The sequence below is a fragment of the Pipistrellus kuhlii genome, unplaced genomic scaffold (genome assembly GCF_014108245.1).
Source record: "Pipistrellus kuhlii isolate mPipKuh1 unplaced genomic scaffold, mPipKuh1.p scaffold_m20_p_80, whole genome shotgun sequence".
Classification (NCBI taxonomy): Eukaryota; Metazoa; Chordata; class Mammalia; order Chiroptera; family Vespertilionidae; genus Pipistrellus; species Pipistrellus kuhlii.
The window spans coordinates 915066-933051 of NW_023425585.1; the positions used below are offsets into that span (position 1 = coordinate 915066).

The 17986-nt window shown below is 63.7% G+C and overlaps 2 protein-coding genes across 7 annotated transcripts in view; one reads left to right on the forward strand and one right to left on the reverse strand.

Annotated features, from left to right (window-relative positions):
• Positions 1–70: 70 nt before the first annotated feature.
• On the forward strand, positions 71–17903 carry OLFML2B (olfactomedin like 2B). Of its 3 annotated transcripts, none has more exons than XM_036425423.2 (8): positions 71–640; positions 2821–3084; positions 3835–3942; positions 6343–6522; positions 10151–10382; positions 11430–11873; positions 16266–16442; positions 16834–17903. In XM_036425423.2, exons 1-8 carry the CDS (start codon positions 470–472, stop codon positions 17433–17435), a joined length of 2178 nt encoding a protein of 725 aa, XP_036281316.1. In that variant the 5' UTR covers positions 71–469; the 3' UTR covers positions 17436–17903. The 3 variants fall into 3 exon arrangements, with proteins under 3 accessions (XP_036281316.1, XP_045432990.1, XP_036281317.1); XM_045577034.1 differs by having other exon boundaries at positions 10154–10382; XM_036425424.2 differs by having other exon boundaries at positions 72–640; positions 10157–10382.
• ATF6 (activating transcription factor 6) overlaps positions 6575–17986 on the reverse strand; it is a 148955-nt gene continuing 137543 nt past the window's right edge. For all 4 annotated transcript variants that reach the window (XM_036425427.2, XM_036425426.2, XM_036425428.2 and 1 more), the window contains one exon: positions 6575–6595. The gene's annotated coding sequence lies outside the window, so the exon portion shown is untranslated. The remainder of the gene's footprint in view (positions 6596–17986) is intronic.

Sequence of the window (17986 nt, forward strand, 5' to 3'; positions counted from 1 at the left end):
CTCCGCGTCCTCCCCTCCCTCCCGCTGCTCCTCCTCCTCCTCCTCCTCCTCCTCCTCCTCCTCCTCCTCCTCGCGGCCACTGGCTGCACCTCCGCGGCCTGCACAATAGAGGCTCCGCCTCCCTCTGCGCTGCTCGCAGTCCCTCCGCATCGGGCGGTCCTCGCCCCAGGTTCCCAGCAGCCCGCGCTGGGCCACCCCGGGCTCCCTGCCGCTGCCCGAGCTCCGCCCGGCGCTGCCCGACCCAGCCTCCCGCCTGAGGACGCCGTCACCTCCACTTCCCTGCGTCCAGGGCCGCTCGCACCCACCCGGACGGAGATGACCCGGGTCCCGGGGGCGCCCCGGCCACGCGCGCTCACCTGCACCCGGCCGGGGAAGGCGCTCTGAGCTCCGCCTGACCAGCCGTCCCCTGGCACAGCCGCTGCGGGACCCAGCCCCAGCCGATCCGGCCCAGCCCCTCTGTCTCGCCCTCATGGCCCAGCCTCTGCTGCTGGCTCTCTGGCTGGCTCTGGGAGTGGCCCTCAGTGTGGCCGCTGTGACCCCCGCAGGCACCAGCGAGCCCCCTACCGCGCCGACCGTGGCCCCCACGGAGGCCGAGACCCTGCAGAGCGAGGCCGACAACCAGGAGAACGTCCTGTCTCAGGTAGGCGCCGTATGGCCACCTGCCTGCCCCGCCAGGTGGGCCACGGCCGGCGGGAGGGCACCGGTGTCTGGTGGCAGACTGTTTGCTTAGGGCAGGCGTCCTCAAACTTTTTAAAGTGGGGGCCAGATCACGGTCCCTCAGAGAGCTGGAGGGCCGGACTATATGAACTACTAATTCCTACTGTAACACCTCGGCTGCGCTCACTGCCCAAAAAACCTGGCGGGCCGGGTCAGACTCCTCTGCGGGCCGCATGTGACCCGCGGGCCGTAGTTTGAAGACCCCTGGAGGGGAAGGGACAGGGTCTTCCAGGCGAAGGGACCGGGAGGAGAGGGTGGGGAGGAATGGGAGGAGACCCTCTGGCCTGCAGGCTGTCTGTGGAAACGGCAGGGGCGGATGGCGGGACCCCTGGGAGATGTCTCCCACCAGAGTGAGAGGCCCGGAGAAGACGGTGGATGTGGGCAGTAAAGGATTGTCCTTGTTTGAGGGCTCAGTCCCCCGCCCTAGTCCCAGTTTTCAGCTAAAGACCATCAGGCGCTGATGGTTAGAAGGGGGAGGGGTGGACAGGGCCGGTTCGGAGTCTCAGTCAGACCCCTCTCCTGGGGGGCTCTCCGGGCTGTTTATCCCATGACCTGTGGCAGCGGCTGCCGAGGAAGGACCCCGAGGAAGGACTCCAAAGCCCTGCCCAGGCTCTCACCATCTCCGGGCCCTCCCCGCATAACATGCTAACACTGCCCCGAGCCCGCCCACAGCCTCTGGAAGCGCCTGGCATCGGGGTCCTGTGGGGCCATGGGCAAAGCTTCCTGAGAGCCGAGCCTCTGGAGCAGTGGTTCCCCTCCTTTCTCATGCGGCGGCCCTTCAGTTCGGCTCCTCATGTCATGGTGACCCCCAACCATAACGTTACTTCTGTTGCTACTTCGTAACTGTAACTCTGCTCCTGTTGTGAATCGTAATGTAAATACCTGTGTTTTCTGATCGTCTTAGGAGATCCTGCTAGCGATTCTCAACCTGTGAGGTAGCAACGAAAGTAATGTTATGGCTGGGGTCACCACAACCTGAGGAGCCGTATGGAAGGGTCGCGGCCTTAGGAAGGCTGAGAACCGCTGCTCTGGAGGAAGGCTGCAGGGGGCTCCGTGTGGGTCAGGGAGGGAGCGGAGCAGAGCTTCAGAGGCGGGAGGCCAGCCGCATCAGACACCTCTAACTACAAGCCGCCGTCCGCTGCGCTTGATAACAGCCCTGAAAAAAATGAGCGTTAGCAGAAACCCAGACTCCGCAAGGAAAACATGGCCAGCCGTTCCCCACCCAGCAGCCAGCGAGGCTCCCCACAATCTCCTGGCCTCCAGCAGGTCACGGGCCGGACGGAAGGAGCCCCTCTCGCTGTCCAGAAAGGGAGGCTGTGCGGGTGCGGGTGCGGGTGCGGGTGCGGGTGCGGGTGCGGGTGCGGGTGCGGGTGTGGGTGCGGGTGTGGATGTGGGTGCGGGGCCTGCCGGAGAGCAGCTGGGAGAAGCATGGCCCCCAGGGGACCCCCAGAAGCTGCCCTGCGAGCGCAGGCTGAGGACACGGCCCGCCTCCTCGGAGCAGAGGGTGCCGGGCGTCTGAGCTTTGCCTGGACTCTGGGTCCAGAAGCCGCTCTAGGAGCCAACTCACTCCTCACACGGAGCAGTCCTCACCGCCTTCTCCAACCCGAACCCACGCTTAGGGGCCCAGCTCAATCGCCCCCTCCTCGGTGCGCTGTGGGCTGCAGTCCAGCGCAAGCTCACCCCCTGCTGGGCACTGGGCGCACCCTCTCCCTCTGCACTCCGCCTGGCGCATGGGCACCCAGAGCAGTCCCCGGGGCGCCTGGGAGCGGAGGGGGTAAGTGGTGACAGGAAGGAGCAGCTTCAGGTCCGATGTGGGCAGTAGCTCAGCAGGCACCTCCTTTCCCTCCTCGCTCTAACCTGGGCTCCCGCTGGGCAGGGCTGCTGGGAGGACACTGGGGCTCACTGGTCTTTCCTTAAAATGATGAAAGGCCGAGGCCTGAGACACGCCGCTTCCTCGGACAAGAGCTGGCGGCCGCGGTGCCTTCCAGACAACGACGCGGTCAGCAGGTGGTCTTGTGATGACCGTGGGCGGTCAGGTGTCTGAGGTCTCTGGCTCAGAGGCCTGTGTCCACATGCCCTGCCATCCTCTCTCTGTCTGTCCAGCTGCTGGGCGACTATGACAAGGTCAAGGCTGTGTCCGAGGGCTCCGACTGCCAGTGCAAATGCGTGGTGAGACCCATGGGCCACGACGCCTGCAAGAGGGTCAACGCCGGGGCCTCCAGGAAGGAGGACTTCTACACCGTGGAGACCATCACCTCGGGCCCGTCCTGCAAGTGCGCCTGCGTCGCTCCGCCCTCCGCCCTCAACCCCTGCGAGGGGGACTTCAGGCTCCAGAAGCTCCGGGAGGCCGACAGCCGCGACTTGAAGGTGGGCCTGGTGGGGCGATGCCGTGGGTGAGGTGCCGCGGAGCCCCCGAGTCACCAGCCTGGGGACGCAGGCCTCTGAGTGAGGGACCTGCGTCAGCCTTTGCACAGTGGTCACTTTCAGCCCCGACACCCACGGGAGCTGGTGAGAGCCAAGTCCGCCCATGTTGCCAGTGGAGCCGGAGGCCACCTTGGGGGCAGCTGCCAGGCCCCACGGCCTAAAGCATGTGCCCGCAGCCCACCGGGCGGCTCCGTCCGGCTCCTGGCCACGCGCGCGGTGGGAGGAGCTGGGTTTAGGAGTCAGACAACGGGTCCGTCATCATCGGCACCACTTGCATCGTCGACTCAGGTCACCTGCTTGTCTGGCCCCTGAATGCACAGCGTGCCACCTCAGAGCTGGGTCACCAGGCTCGGTGCGAAGAGAACACGCTGCCCTCAGGGCCCTCAGTGGGCCAGCAGGTGCCCCCGTGCAGTGTGCCAGGGCACAAGCACAGGTCCTGAGGCTCCAGCCACCCCCTGGGTGTCCACAGAACCCCCGGCAGGTGCTGTGCTGACAGACAGGACTGACAACCTCGGAGGAAAGACAGATGATGGAGACTCACCAGAGCCCCAGCAGGCGGGTACACTCACCCACGGTGTCTGCTGCGTGTATGCCAAGACAAATGCCCCCTCTGAGGCCACCTCTCAGTCCCTGGGACTTCCCTGCCGGGCTCACCCTGGTGTTCTGGCCTAGACTAACCGCCCTGTTCCGCAGCTCGCCACCATCATAGACATGCTGGAGGGCGCGTTCTACGGCCTGGACCTCCTGAAGCTGCATTCGGTCACCACCAAGCTGGTGGGGCGAGTGGACAAACTGGAGGAGGTAAGGAGCATCCTGAGAGGTAAGGGTCTCCACGTCTTTCTCCTGATCAAGCCCCAGAGTGTATCCAACCTCCCCGTGTTCCGACAGAGGGCACATCGCTGTGCCATGTGGCTACAGTGCAGGGCCTGCTGCCCCAAGCACCAGGGTCCCGGTCTCAGCCAGCACCTGGCCCGTCAGCCGTCTGCTTGGGGAGCAGCTGGTCTCGGCAGCTGGCGGCTCCGCCCAGCCGCTGCCATCTCAGCTGTGGTCAGAGGGACGGGCCTCGTCCTGGCTGTGCTGACAGTCTGAACACCGCTGCGCCGGGGCTGGAGGCAGCTGCCAGGGGTGCTGTCCTGTCCCTGCCCCCCGGGCCTGGGGGGCTGGAGTGGGGAGAGCAGACTGAGCTACCAGCCTCCCCCGGGGCCCAGGGCCCCACGCTGGCTCCCGTCGCTCCCACAAGGAAGCCTCGGTCCCTTCACCCAGGCCCCACCTGCTCCCGGAGGGCCCTGGAGGGGGCTCGGGTGCCCACCTCTCCCTGCCCCGAGGGCCCTCCCTCCGCCTCGCCCACAGCTGCCAAGCTGCTGCCCCATCGTTGTCCTACCCAGGCCCGGGGAGAAGGCGGGGCTGTCACCACCCCTGCCTTCCCTTCGGCAAAGTCGGAAGCCTGAGTAAGGACAGGCCATTTGTATGCAAAAGCCACTGCAAACAGGTTGGGGGTGCAAATTGGATGGGGCAGGGTCTCTGGGAATCAGGAGGGAGCAAACAGATATTGTCCCTGCCAGTCAGCTCTGCAATCAGAGAGGTCCCAGCACAGCAACAATTATCTCTGAGAGCACCTCCATCTGGGTGAAAGCTGCCCCAAGTTCCTACCCTGATGCCTGACAGTCCAGTTCCTCCCTATGTCTGTCTGGGCCCCCAAAGCCACTGCTCTGCACCGGAGCTCAGAGCAAGCAGGCCCTTTAAGAAGAACACCTGGAACTCCAGCAATCTCCTTGTCACTGAACCCCAACCCCCTCTGGCTTTTACAGCCCAAAGTTGTAGGAACTTCTCTTCCCAGCTCTGGGAGCCTGGGCTGGGGTCTGGTATGGGGCTGAGACCCCTTGCTCCTCACAGGCGCCTCCTCAGAGACAATCTCCCTCCTGATGAAAAAAAAAAAAAAAAAAATGCCACATGTGGGTGCTGGTCCAGCCCATTCTGTGCCTCCTCCCAGTCTCCGTGAGCTTTCTTTAGTTTTCTAGGCGTAGGACTGCCATCAGCCAGGTTTCAGGCAGTTCTGAATGCTGGTGGTTCTGTGTTTTAGTTGTAATTTTGACGTAGTTGTGGGAAGCGGCGAGGATAGGCGTTGACCTATGCCGCCATCTTGGTTCTTCCTCTGACACTTGTTTGAAAAGATCCTCAGGCAAACCACCTCCTCGCTGGGGTCTCCATGTCCCCTTCTTGCAAATAAAGGTTAGGCTTGAGCTGTGGGGTCCGGGCCAGCTCTGACCTCTATGAAAACTCAGCCGCTCGGTGTGCCCACTCCATGAACTCGCTGACTCCCCGTGATGGCCACAGGGAAGCGCAGGGCTTCCTCACTCACCGTGGATGCTGGCCCGGCAGCAGCAGTGGGATGGCCCGGCAGCAGCAGCTGCACATCCCCTCCAGGATCTGCTCTCCTCATGGTGGCCCTTGGCCACCCCACTGTGTCAGGAGTGACCCCCTATCCCCCCAGAGGTACATGCCTCCCCACCCTCCACACACACACACACACACACACACACACACACACACCATGAGATGGCTCACCTGGGCCTGAAGCAAGATCTCTTTCTCACGGCTCTTGTCTGCACAGTGAGTTCTGTGCAGTCAGAGGCTGCCCTGGGGACTCGGGCATGCATGCCGCATGGCTGGCCCTGCAGGAGCCCATCAGGGGTCTGTGGCCTCGCCCTGGGCGCCTGGCGTCCCCTGAGAACATGGCCGCATGGCCAGGCCGAGTATGTGTGTCAGAGAGGAAGCAAGTCTGGCTCCCCTCCCTCTCCCTGCGGCTGCCTCCCGCACACGGCCCAGAGGACAGAGCACTGGGCAGTTCAGAGGCTCCTGGGAGCCTTAGAAGGGGCCGGAGCAAGACAAAGTGGTCCTGAGTGCAGCTCATGGCTCTCAACTGAGAGGAGAAAGGGCACCTGGGAGCCTGCCCACAGCTGGCCGTGACCCAAACCGCAGCCCACCCCCGGGGAAGTGCCCTGCTGCCTGGTCCATGCCCCTCCTGGGCCCTGGATGTGGGGCTTGGGCTGGGGGCCCAGCTGTTCCTCAGCTCTGGGCTGGACACACGCAGGCCCAACGGCTCCTCGGCCGTGTCCAGCCTGCCTGGCCGGTCTGTGCTCTGCGCGGATGGCGGCTCGTCTTCAGCGCAGTAACGGACCCTCTTTTTAAATGTTTTCTCAGGAAGTTTCTAAAAACCTCACCAAGGAAAACGAGCAAACCAGAGCGGACGCGGGAGGAGTCCGCGCGGAGGCGAAGGAGCGAGGAGGCGGGGAGAACTGCTCCCAGGCGGCGGCCGGGCTCCCGGGGGCGGGGGCAGGCCCGGCCCTGCAGAGGGACGAGGCCGCCTACGCCCACCCCGAGGTACGCGCCTCCCCGCAGGGCGGGCACCGCACCGAGGGACCCTCCTGCCACAGGCACCTGTGCGGCTCGGGGTGGGCTAGCCATTTGCTCAGTGCAGAGGCCAGGGAGGGCTGCGGGCCGTGCGGGTGCCGGACTCGCGGGCGCAGCGGGCAGGTGAGGAGACAGAGCAGGAGCTCCCAGGCGCCCTGGCTTGGAGGGGCGTGTCCCTGCCGCCGTCCTCGTCCTCGCGGGAAATGGACTCTGTCTGATGCAATTTGATTGACGCCCAACGACCCACTTGCTTCAAAGTTCCTCCCATTTGCGACCGGTCTGCTCCGCGTTATGTGCTGGGTGACCCGCGGTGCCCGGACACAGCTAATGCGGAGCTCACTGGGAGGGCGGAGGGGCAGCGGGAGCGAGTGCGGACGCCACCAGGGGCCGGGGCAGCGGCGGGAGGAGCCGTGAGGACCACCTCACAGGCTGTCCTGGGGCCCCGGGCGGTGGACGGCAGGGCCCCCAGCGGCCAGGCCGGGCGTGCGGGCGGGGCTGCGGCTGCTGGCACCTGGGAGGGCTGCGTTCCCCGGGGCCTGGCAAGTGCAGGCAGCACAGCCTGTCTAGGGGTGCCGGGTGGACAGTGCCATTTGGGGAACTGGGCTCGGAGGGCAGGACAGCAGGCAGCTTGGCCCTGCGGACAGTATGGCGCCTGCACCCTGCCCAGCACGTGACTCAGAACCAACCAGTTCCCGACCAGAGAACAGGGCGAGGGAGGCCTCTAGCTCCTGGCTGTGCCCACGATGACTGCTCTGAGGCTTTGGGGGAATCATAGTCCTTCAGACACAGACACACACACACACACACAGACAACACAGAGACACACACACACACAGAGAGACACACACACACAGGCACACACACACAGAGACACACACACACACAGAGACACAGACACACACACAGGCACACAGACACAGACACACACACACAGACACACACACACACACACACAGAGACACACACACAGAGACACACACACACAGGCACACACACACAGAGACACACACAGGCACACACACAGAGACACACACACAGACACATACACACACACACAGAGACACACACAGAGACACACACACACAGACAACACAGAGACACACACACACAGAGACACACACACACAGAGACACACACACAGAGACAACACAGAGACACACACACACAGACACACACACAGGCACACACACAGAGACACACACACAGGCACACACACACAGAGACACACAGACACACACACAGACACACACACACAGTCACACACACAGAGAGACACACACACAGAGAGACACACACACAACACAGAGACACACACACAGAGACACACACACAGACACACACACAGAGACACACACACAGAGACACACACACAGGCACACACACACAGAGACACACAGACACAGACACACACACACAGTCACACACACAGAGAGACACACACACAGGCACACACACAGAGACACACACACAGGCACACACACAGAGACACACACACAGAGACACACACACAGGCACACACACAGAGACACACACAGGCACACACAGAGGCACACACACAGACACACACACACACACACACACACGTCGGGGTGTCCCATGTGCTGCCTGCTGGGCCACTGGAGCAGGTCTGAGCTCAAACCCACCGGGGTGGACGTTTGGGCTGGAAGAGAAGCTGGGGGCGCCTCCGTGGCCCTGGGCACCCCCTGCTGCCAGCGCGGGCGGCTGCTGCCCCTGGCCCTGCCCCGGCGGCCCGGCTGAGCTCGCCGCGGTCTCGCTGACGCTCCGTGTGCTGTGCTGTGAACCAGCTCGGGTTTCCTGAGGGCAGACAGAGAACCAGCCAGACTCCCATCCCTCCTTGCTCAGCAGAGGCCAGTCCCTCCGAGGCCCAGTCATCACTGCAGGCAGCACAGTCCACCCGGCCCGGCTGCGGGGACAGAGCCAGGACCCGAGGGGACCAGCGAGGGGGGCCCTGGGCTCGTCCTCTCGTACCCTCCTCCCCCCGTCCATGAGCCTGGGGGGGCCAAGGCACCCAGGTTCTTGTAGCCCATTCCCAGCTTCTCAGGACCGTGGTGTGGGCGGCCGTCCGGAGACCTCTCGCCAAGAAGGTCGTGGCCTGGAGGTGGTGAGGGCTCTGGGCGCGGGCGGGAGAGGGACAGCCAGGCGCCAGGAATGAAATCACATGCAGAGTCTTGGGTTAACGGAACGAGGGAGCCACTGCGGCCGAGAGCCGTGCCAGGAAGGCAGGGAATGACACACGTTCTGGCTGGGCAGTGCGAGGTCCTCTTCCCGGTGCTCCCAGCAGGCGCCGCGCCCTGCCCAGCCCCGCCCTCAGAACCCAGAACTAAAGCCAGCTCCGAGGGCTGCCGGGCGATGAGGCTTTGAGATACAGGGGCACCGGGCCCAGAGGTACGGGGATGGCCCTTGCACCTCTGGTCCTCCTGACTCCCAAGTCACCTTGACAGCCAGAAGCAGGAAGTGGGGGCAGCAGGAGGGGGCAGGCCCTCTCAGACCCCAGCCAGGGACCCCTGCCTTCCAGCACTTGGTCTCCACTTGCTGCCAGCAGCCAGGGTGCGTGTCTGTGGCCGGGAGGGTCAGCGGAGAGGCCAGCTGCCCCTCCCGGCGGTGGCCCCGCAGCAGCTCAGGGCCTGGGCTTTGTTTCCAGGCGGCTCTGCTCTTGGTGATTTCACTGGTGCCCGGCCTGACGGGCCTCCTCCTGGGAGGGGCCTTTTGGGGCTTCAGTGGCTGAGAGCTGGGCTGGGCCACACCCCGAGGCCCCCTCCACCTCCTGGATGGGCCCCTGCCCTCGGGAGCTGCAGCCTTGGGGGCCTGGTTTTGAGCCGTGTGCCTGTCCTGGGGCCATGTGCCTGTCTCCTCGTCCGCAGTGGGCGAAGCTCCGTCCTCCGAGGAGCCACAGGCATGGAGAAGGAGGCCTGGCTCTGAGATGAAAGTTGAGTCTGTCCTTGCTGTTGCCTGGGCTCCATGCTGCCCCACCTGACCTGTCGCTGTCCCTGAGCCTGACCATGGCCTGGCCACTGTATCCCTGAGCCTGCCCCTGAGCCTGACCGTGGCCTGACCGCTGTCCCTGAGCCTGACCGTGGCCTGGCCGCTGTGTCCCTGAGCCTGACTGTGGCCTGGCCTGGCCCCTGTGTCCCTGAGCCTGACTGTGGCCTGGCCTGGCCCCTGTGTCCCTGAGCCTGCCTCTGAGCCTGACTGTGGCCTGGCCGCTGTGTCCCTGAGCCTGACTGTGGCCTGGCCTGGCCGCTGTGTCCCTGAGCCTGACTGTGGCCTGGCCTGGCCGCTGTCCCTGAGCCTGACCGTGGCCTGGCCGCTGTCCCTGAGCCTGACCGTGGCCTGGCCTGGCCGCTGTCCCTGAGCCTGACCGTGGCCTGGCCTGGCCGCTGTGCCCCTGAGCCTGACTGTGGCCTGGCCGCTGTCCCTGAGCCTGACCGTGGCCTGGCCGCTGTCCCTGAGCCTGACCGTGGCCTGGCCTGGCCGCTGTCCCTGAGCCTGACCGTGGCCTGGCCGCTGTCCCTGAGCCTGACCGTGGCCTGGCCGCTGTGCCCCTGAGCCTGACTGTGGCTGGCCCCCTCTCTCTGAGGAGCAGTATGAAGAGGAGTTCCTGCGGGAGGAGACCGTGTCCCAGCACGTCAACGCCATCGAGCTCCTGCGGACGCAGCCCCTGGCTCCGCCCGAGCTGGTGCGGCCGCGGCAGCCAGTCCAGAGGCAGGTGTCCCTGCGGGGCCGGCCGGCCTCCAAGCCTGCCGTCATCCGGGGCATCACCTTCTACAAAGCCCAGGACCCCGAGGACGAGAACGGCATCGAAGAGCAGCGTGAGTGGGCCAGCAGGCCTGGCTGGGCGGGCGCCGGGCTGTGCGGCCTGAGCCGCCTGTTCGAGAAGCCATGTCCTCTGGTGCGGCCAGGCCCTGCCCTCACAGTTCAGAGACCACGTGGGGTGCGGAGTCGCTCCCCTGCCTGCCCCTTCCCGGCCCGGCCTCCTGCCGGACACGCGCACTCCCACCTCTGACTCCCGAAGCCCTGGCTGCCCCCCACTCCCCTCCCGCCGCCCTCCCCTCCCCACACCCCAAAGGGCCCAGTCCGAGCTCATCCCCAGCCCTGCTCACCCAGTTGCTGCCATAATCCTTTTGCCCATCTTTAGCTTGTCTTTTTATCGTTGGTTTGGGAGGCTGGGTGTTTGAGGACACCATCTTGTCAGTCACGTGAGCTGCCAGGCCGTCATGCTGCCTGCGGCTGCACCTCGGTGCCTGGATGAACAGAGGCTCACGGCTCACCCACCAACTCCGTGGAGATCTGCCTCCACGTTCCTTCTCCACTCGCACCCTGCGCCTCCCCTTTCCCCAGGATCACGGCTGAAGTCCACACGCAGCCCCCCAGCCCCCACCAGCTCCCACGTCCCTCTGCCCTCCTCCTGCTGCCCCCCCGAACCCGCCTCTTTGTCTGCATCAGCCTCCAGGCATGTTCTGGCCCCGGGGCCTTCGCACAGCGGCTGTTCCCCCAGAGCTCACTTCCCCGTGTCTGCTCCGCTCCCTCGTGTCCCCAGGCCTCTGCTCATCTCCCTCCAGCGAGCAGTGCTGACCACTGTACCCCCCACCCAGGCCCACCAGCTTCCCTCCAGACACACACGGCACCGCCCGGGCTGCTGTCGGTGTCCCCCCTGGGCGGCTGAGGGAGCAAGGCCTTCCTCTGCTCACCGTTGTCTGTGCCGCAAACACGGATGAGTGGGCCATGGGTCCGGCAGGGCCTTCACTTTCTGTCCTCCACCCCCACCGCCCGCCTTCCTCGGAGGGCCCATGCCTGACTCGGTGCTCCTGTCCTGCCCCGGCCGTTCTCCGGGTCACGCGAGCCTGTTTGCCCCCCAGAGGACCCGTTCTCCGGCGGGGACAGCGGTGTGGACTTGCTGATCGAGGACCAGCTGCTGAGACACAACAGCCTGCTGCCCACTGAGCCCCGCAGGCCGGCAGCCGCCCACCACGGCACGGCTGCACCCGCCGGGGTGTCCGCGCCGCGGCCTCAGGCCTCCCCCTCGGCCCCCCGTGTCCCTGCTGCCTCCGCCGAGCCGGTCCCCACGCCACAGCCAGCCACCGTCCCTCCAGCCCCCGGGGGGGCCCCGCCCCCCACCGTGGCCCCCACGGCCACCCCCTCTCCTCCGGCCCCAGCTTCCCTGCCAGCGGCTCCTGGGGACACACGCCCGTCCACAGTGCCCCCCACCGCGGCCGGCACAGGCTCCCCGGGGAAGGCCGCCCCGGCCGCGGGCACCGCGGGCCCCAGCGCGCTCCCGGAGGACGACATCCGGAACGTCATAGGTGAGCGCCGCCTGCCGGCCGGCCGCTCAGCGTGCGAGCCGACCTGCCCTTGGCTGGCCCGGCCTCCCCCCAGGTCCCAGAGCAGGTGCACGGAGCCAGCGGGGCCGGGGCCGGCTGCCCGGTCTGCAGACGTGCGCCCGCGCTTCCTGCCCTGCGTGGGTGCCCTGGGTCCGGGGAGGAGTTGGCTGAGGCCACCGGGGAGGGCACAGTGGGGCCGGGAGGGCTTCCTTTTCTTCCTGCCGTGGGGGCTGCCCCTCCGCATGGACAGTGGGAGGCCGTGTCCTGCTCGACTTTGGCCGGGATCCGAGGGGCCACGGCCGCCCGGCCGGGCAGCTCGTGCCCCGGGCAGTCTCCTGCTGTGGGGGAGCGTGCCGGACCTTCCGCACCGGTCACCTTGCGGGACAGTCTGCCGGGAAACAGGAACCTGCCCCTGGGCCTCCGCTGTGGCTGCAGCCCCTCCCCTCGCCGCCGTCCCCGTCCCCCCGCCGGCCTCTGCCCGGCCCGCCCTGGGTGCTGCCACTAGTGGGTTTTCTGGTCTGACCCCAACACGGAGCCGCAGGGAGCGGGGGGAGGGGACCTTCTCTCCGGTGGGGCAGCGCCCTGTCCAACCAGAGGGACGGCCTGCGGCCTCGGAGCCGCCTGCCTCCTGCATCTTGGGTTCCTTTAACCTGAGGGGCGGGCGCCGGTTCCTGCAGGTCTGGTTCCCACAGTCACCGCTCACTGCCCATCGCTGTCGAGTGCCCGTCCCCGTGTGACATTCCCTTTCCAGAACTTTCCCTGCAGGCCCAGCCTGTGCCTGCTGCAGCGACCGCCGGGCCAAGGACCCAGTGCCTCTCAGGTGGCCGCCATCTGGCGGAGCGGCTCGGCCCCTGGGTGACGAGGTGGCAGTTGGGATTTGGGGCTGAGCCGTGTGGCTACTTTGAAAGGAACCTCCTATCCCACGGTGCCCAGACCGGATGCTGTGACCCCCCAAAAGGCCGACCCTTGTCCTCAGGGAAACTGAAACAGAGACATTCCAGAACAAACGGTCAGAGCCGACCGCTGGCTGGTTAACGAGCGCAGTGGGGGCCGCCGGCGCCTCGGACGGCACTTCCCCCCGCAGCCGGGCTGCGTGAGCGACGGGGAGGTTGGCCGTCCTGGGTGAGCCGTCGGGAGGAGCTGGACAGTCGGCAGGGTGGCCTGGGTCTCACAGGCTGGGAAACACCATGGTCAGGATCTGGGGGAGAAGGACTCCCCACCAAGCACCAACCTGGGGAGGGCGGTATGCCCTGGCGGGCACCCAGACCAGAAATGCCCTAGTCCAGTGCAAGCCGCGGTTTGCCACTCTGTTGACTAATGAGTTTGCCAACCATTGCCTTAGGGAAAAACACTTACAAAAACATTTTATTATTTTTTTAAATAAATCTTTATTGTTCAGATTATTACAAATGTGATCCTCTTCCCCCCCTCAATTGCTCCCCTTCACCAGGTTCCCACCCCACCCTCTGTCCTTTCCCCATCCCCCATTGTCCTCATCCATAGGTGCACAGTTTTTGTTCAGTCTCTTCCCGCACCCCCACTCCCCTTTTCCCTGAGAATCGTCAGTCCACTCCCCTTCCATACCTCTGATTCTATTATATTCACCAGTTAATATTGTTCATCAGATTTTTTAATCCCCTTGGTTTTTAGATTCACTTGTTGATAGCTACGTATTTGTTGATCATAATTTTTATCTTTATCTTCTTCCTCTTCCTAAATAACCTTCTTCAGCAATTCATATAATTCTGGTTTGGTGGTGATGAACTCTTTTAGCTTTTTTTTATTTGTGAAGCTCTTTATCTGTCCTTTGATTCTGAGTGATAGCTTTGCTGGGTAGATTATTTTTGGCTGTAGGTTCTTGTTATTCATCACCTTGAATATTTCTTGCCATTCCCGTCTGGCCTGCATGGTTTCTGTTGAGAAATCAGCTGACAATCTTATGGGTGCTCCTTTATAGGTCACTACCTGCTTTTCTCTTGCTGCTTTTAATATTCTCTCTTTGTCTGTTGCTCTTGGAATTTTAATTATGATATGTCTTGGTGTGGTCCTCCTTGGATTCCTTTTGTTTGGGGTTCTGCGGGCTTCCTGGACTTGTAAGTCTATTTCTTTCCCCAGGTGGGGGAAGTTTTCTGTCACTATTTCTTCTAGTACTCCTTCGGTATCTTGCTCTCTCTCTTCTGGAATCCACATAATTCTGATGTTGGTTCGCTTGAAATTGTCCCAGAAGTTTCTTACACTATCTTCAACTTTCTGGATTCTCTTATCTTCTCCCTTCTGCAGAGGAGTGTCCTCTGGCTCTTTGTGTTCTAAATCTTTGTCTTGATTCTTGCAATCTTCCAGTCTGTTTTTAGGACTTTGTATAATATTTTTTATTTCAGACAATATTTTCTTCATTTATTGTTGATCCCTTATTATTTCTAGTTGCTCCCTTTTCATATCCTCATAGGTCTCATTTATTTTATCGGCCTTTTTTAGGATATTGTTGAATAACCTTATAACTGTAGTTTTGAACTCAATGTCCAATCTTTTCTTTTCCTCCATCTCCTTCCTTTGTGTCCTTCTTCTTGTCTGCATTTTAGTTGTTTCCCTGATTTGGTGGAATAGCTTTGTGTGCTAGGTGTTCTGGTAGAGCCCAGTAGCACAGCCTTCCCAGTTACCTGCGGTGGACAGTCTTGGTGTAGCCCTTTGTGGGCTGTGTGTGCAGTCTTGTTGTTAAGCCTTGCTTATTGTTGGTATCACTGGGAAGCGTTGATCTCCAAGCCAATCGGCTGTGAGGATCAGCAGTGTCTCAGCTAGGAGGGTTTCCGTACTCTGCTTGAATAGGGCGGGGTCTCAGGGTGGCGCAGACAATCTTTGGTTCCCTGTCAGTCTCGCCTTAGAAAAGTCCTTCACAGTTCCTGAGGTTCAGTGTGCCTTCTCTCTCCTTCCCAGATGGCAGAGCCTCCTCTCAGCTAGCCGTCTGGCGCTTCAGGGCAATTCCTCCCGTTTTTCAGTTCTAAATTCAAATTTGTTGTGGTAGGCTGCATTCGGGTGTCTACCCTATGCCGCCATCTTGGTTTCTCTCTACAAAAACATTTTAATAATGTACTAATGTCTTTAACCTGAAGTCAAAACTTCTGGGTAAGGGTAATGCCTTACACAGTGGTCTGCAAACTCATTTGTCAACAGAGCGGCAAACCGCAGCCCTCGGGCCACATGTGGCTGGCAAGCCACAGTTTGCCGACCACGGTCCTAGTCGATGCCCAGTCCTCTGCCCAGCAGCTCCCCTGCCCTGGCTCCCCTGGGCAGCGGCACGGCCCTCCCTGGAGGGGGTTCACCAGGCACAGGACACCTGGCTTCCCCGCAGCCGCTGGGCCGGCGTCGGGAGGCAGTGCTTCCCACCGACCGTCCATTTCGTTGTCGAGCTGATGAGCTCGGCGGGTGGCCCTGCTGATGGTTTCACGGGGACAGGGTCCCCTCCACTGTCCGGCCAGGGCCTAAGCCCCTCCAGCTGCCTGCACCCAGTCCACCGTCCCCCGCTGCGGGTCCAACAGGAAACAACCACTGTCCTCTCGCAGCCTGGCTGTCCCGTCCTGACCGCTGGCAGGAGCAGAGCCACAGGACAGACTGAGTCAGCTTGGAAATAGGGGCTGGGACTGTGAGAACCGGGCTGGATGTCAGGGAGCAGCTGGGGCCCAGGCAGTGAGGTGGTCTGGCTGCCAGGCTGGCAGAGTCAGACACTGGCTCTCCCCCTGCCTTTCTCCAGCAGCTCAGACCCACGGGTGCAGCAGGACGAGCGTGTGCCCTCTGTCATCATGCGTGGTCTTGGACATTCAAGCTTTCGCTCGGCCCAGAGCCAGCATGTCCTCAGGCTGCGAGGCCTCCATTGGGCCCAGGTTGCTCCAAAGAGCTGCGTGGGGCTGCTGAGCTGCTGGCCATTGAGGCAGACTGACCTCACCGGGGCTCAGCCCTGAGCGAACGCTGCCACGCCCTGTGGAGGGCACAGGCACGAGGGTCCAGAGGGCTGGTCTCTGGGCCGAGCCTCCGGGGCAGCTCAGGGCTGTGGACGGGGTCCTGGCCCCGCCTGCTGTCCTGTCCTCTCGAGCCCCAGGCGTCGGCCTGTGCTGGGGGAGGTGCGGGGTGTGCCTGTGAGAGGATCGCCAGGCGGAGAGGCTGTGGCATCGGGAAGGGCACCGCTGGGTCCGCAGGGCCGGGCGGGGGGGAGAAGTCGGAGGCGGGCGGCGGGGGCGGGCGCGGGGCGGCCCTGGAGGCAGGCGCGCAGGCCGGAGCGGAGCGGCAGAGCCCGGGCTGGTGGCTGCGGCTGAGCCCGGAGTCCAGGCTCTGAAGGAACCGGCCGGAGGCAGGGCTGTCCCCCTCACCCACCTCCCTCCCCAGGAAGGTGCAAGGACACGCTGTCCACCATCACGGGGCCCACCACCCAGAACACGTTCGGGCGGAGCGAGGGCGCCTGGATGAAGGACCCGCTGGCCAGCGACGAGCGCATCTACGTCACCGACTCGGCCTACGGCAGCACGCTGGTGGAGTTCCGGAACCTGGACAACTTCCGGCAGGGTGCGTGCCCCCAGCCCGCAGCCACGCCCTCTGCCCACAGCCACGCCCCCTGCCCGCAGCCACACCCTCTGCCCGCAGCCACGCCCCCTGCCCGCAGCCACACCCTCTGCCCGCAGCCACGCCCTCTGCCCACAGCCACACCGCCGGGTGTGCCTGGCCGAGAGGGGCCTCTGCCCGCACATCCCCCCCCGCCTCATGCCTGGACAGGGCAGCCCCGGAGCGCACCACCCGCTCCCCCGGGGCCGGAGCGGCTCCGCCCGGGGCCAGAGCTGCGGGGCCGGGGTGGGGGTGGGGTGGGGGTGGGGTGGGGGTGGGGAGCCAGGACAGCCCGGGTGCAGACCCTCGCTGGTCCCCGCGCCCGGGCAGCGCCGCTGAGCCCCTGCCCCCGCAGGCCGCTGGAGCAACTCGTACAAGCTGCCCTACAGCTGGGCGGGCACGGGCCACGCGGTGTATGGCGGCGCCTTCTTCTACAGCCGCGCCTTCGCCCGCACCCTCATCAAGTACGACCTGCGCCGCCGCTTCGTGGCCGCCTGGGCCCTGCTGCACGACGTGGCCTACGAGGAGGCCGCGCCCCGCAGCTGGCAGGGCCGCTCCGACGTGGACTTCGCCGTGGACGAGAACGGGCTGTGGCTCATCTATCCCGCCCTGGACGAGGAGGGCCTGGGCCAGGAGGTGATCGTGCTGAGCAAGCTCAACGCCGCGGACCTGAGCACCCGGAAGGAGACGACGTGGCGCACGGGGCTGCGGCGCAGCCTGTACGGCCACTGCTTCGTCATCTGCGGCGTGCTGTACGCCGTGGACAGCCACCGCCAGCGCAACGCCAGCATCTCCTACGCCTTCGACACGCACACCAACACGCAGATCGTGCCGCGGCTGCTGTTCGAGAATGAGTATTCCCACACCACGCAGGTCGACTACAACCCCAAGGACCGGCTGCTCTACGCCTGGGACAACGGCCACCAGGTCACCTACCACGTCATCTTCGCCTACTGACCCGCCGAGCAATGTGCCCGGCCGCTGCACCTTTAGTGCATTGCACGTGTGTGTGCACTGCACCTGTGTGTGTGCGCGTGTGTGCACAAGTGTGTGTGTGAATGTGTGTGTTTACATGTGTGCACGTGTGTGTGCAGATGGGCAAGTGCTGTTCAAAAACGTGTTGTTTGTATATGTAAAGTGACAGTTTGGGTCTATTTTTTTATATGGGTTGTAGATCGACCCGCGCGTGTGTGCTGGCTCATCCTCTGCAGTTTATATTTTTGAGCAAATGAACTTCTTGGGCCAGTGACCCCCTCCCTCTGAGCCTCCGCCCTCTGGCCCCCGCTGGTGAGGCCTCCATGGCTATTGGCCAAGGCACCACAGGGAGCGAGGGAGGCAGGACGGCAGGGGCAGGAAAAGTTATGTGCTGGAGAAGTTTCAAAATCCCAGAAACTGCTTTTTTAAATAAAGAAGAGTTTAAAATGACCCCAGTGTGTTTCTGTTCGGCGCTGATGCCTGTCGGGGCTGGGCCCCCTCGGGGAGGAGGCACCCACCCCGTGGGAGCCTGT

What these genes read in the sequence shown, in the direction of transcription:
- OLFML2B (XM_036425423.2), top strand. Translation starts at nt 470, where the DNA reads ATGGCCCAGCCTCTGCTGCTGGCTCTCTGGCTGGCTCTGGGAGTGGCC. An exon ending in CCGACAGCCGCGACTTGAAG is followed by an intron (nt 3,085 to 3,834) that starts GTGGGCCTGGTG and finishes CCTGTTCCGCAG; the next exon opens with CTCGCCACCATCATAGACAT. An exon ending in CCTGGACAACTTCCGGCAGG is followed by an intron (nt 16,443 to 16,833) that starts GTGCGTGCCCCC and finishes CTGCCCCCGCAG; the next exon opens with GCCGCTGGAGCAACTCGTAC.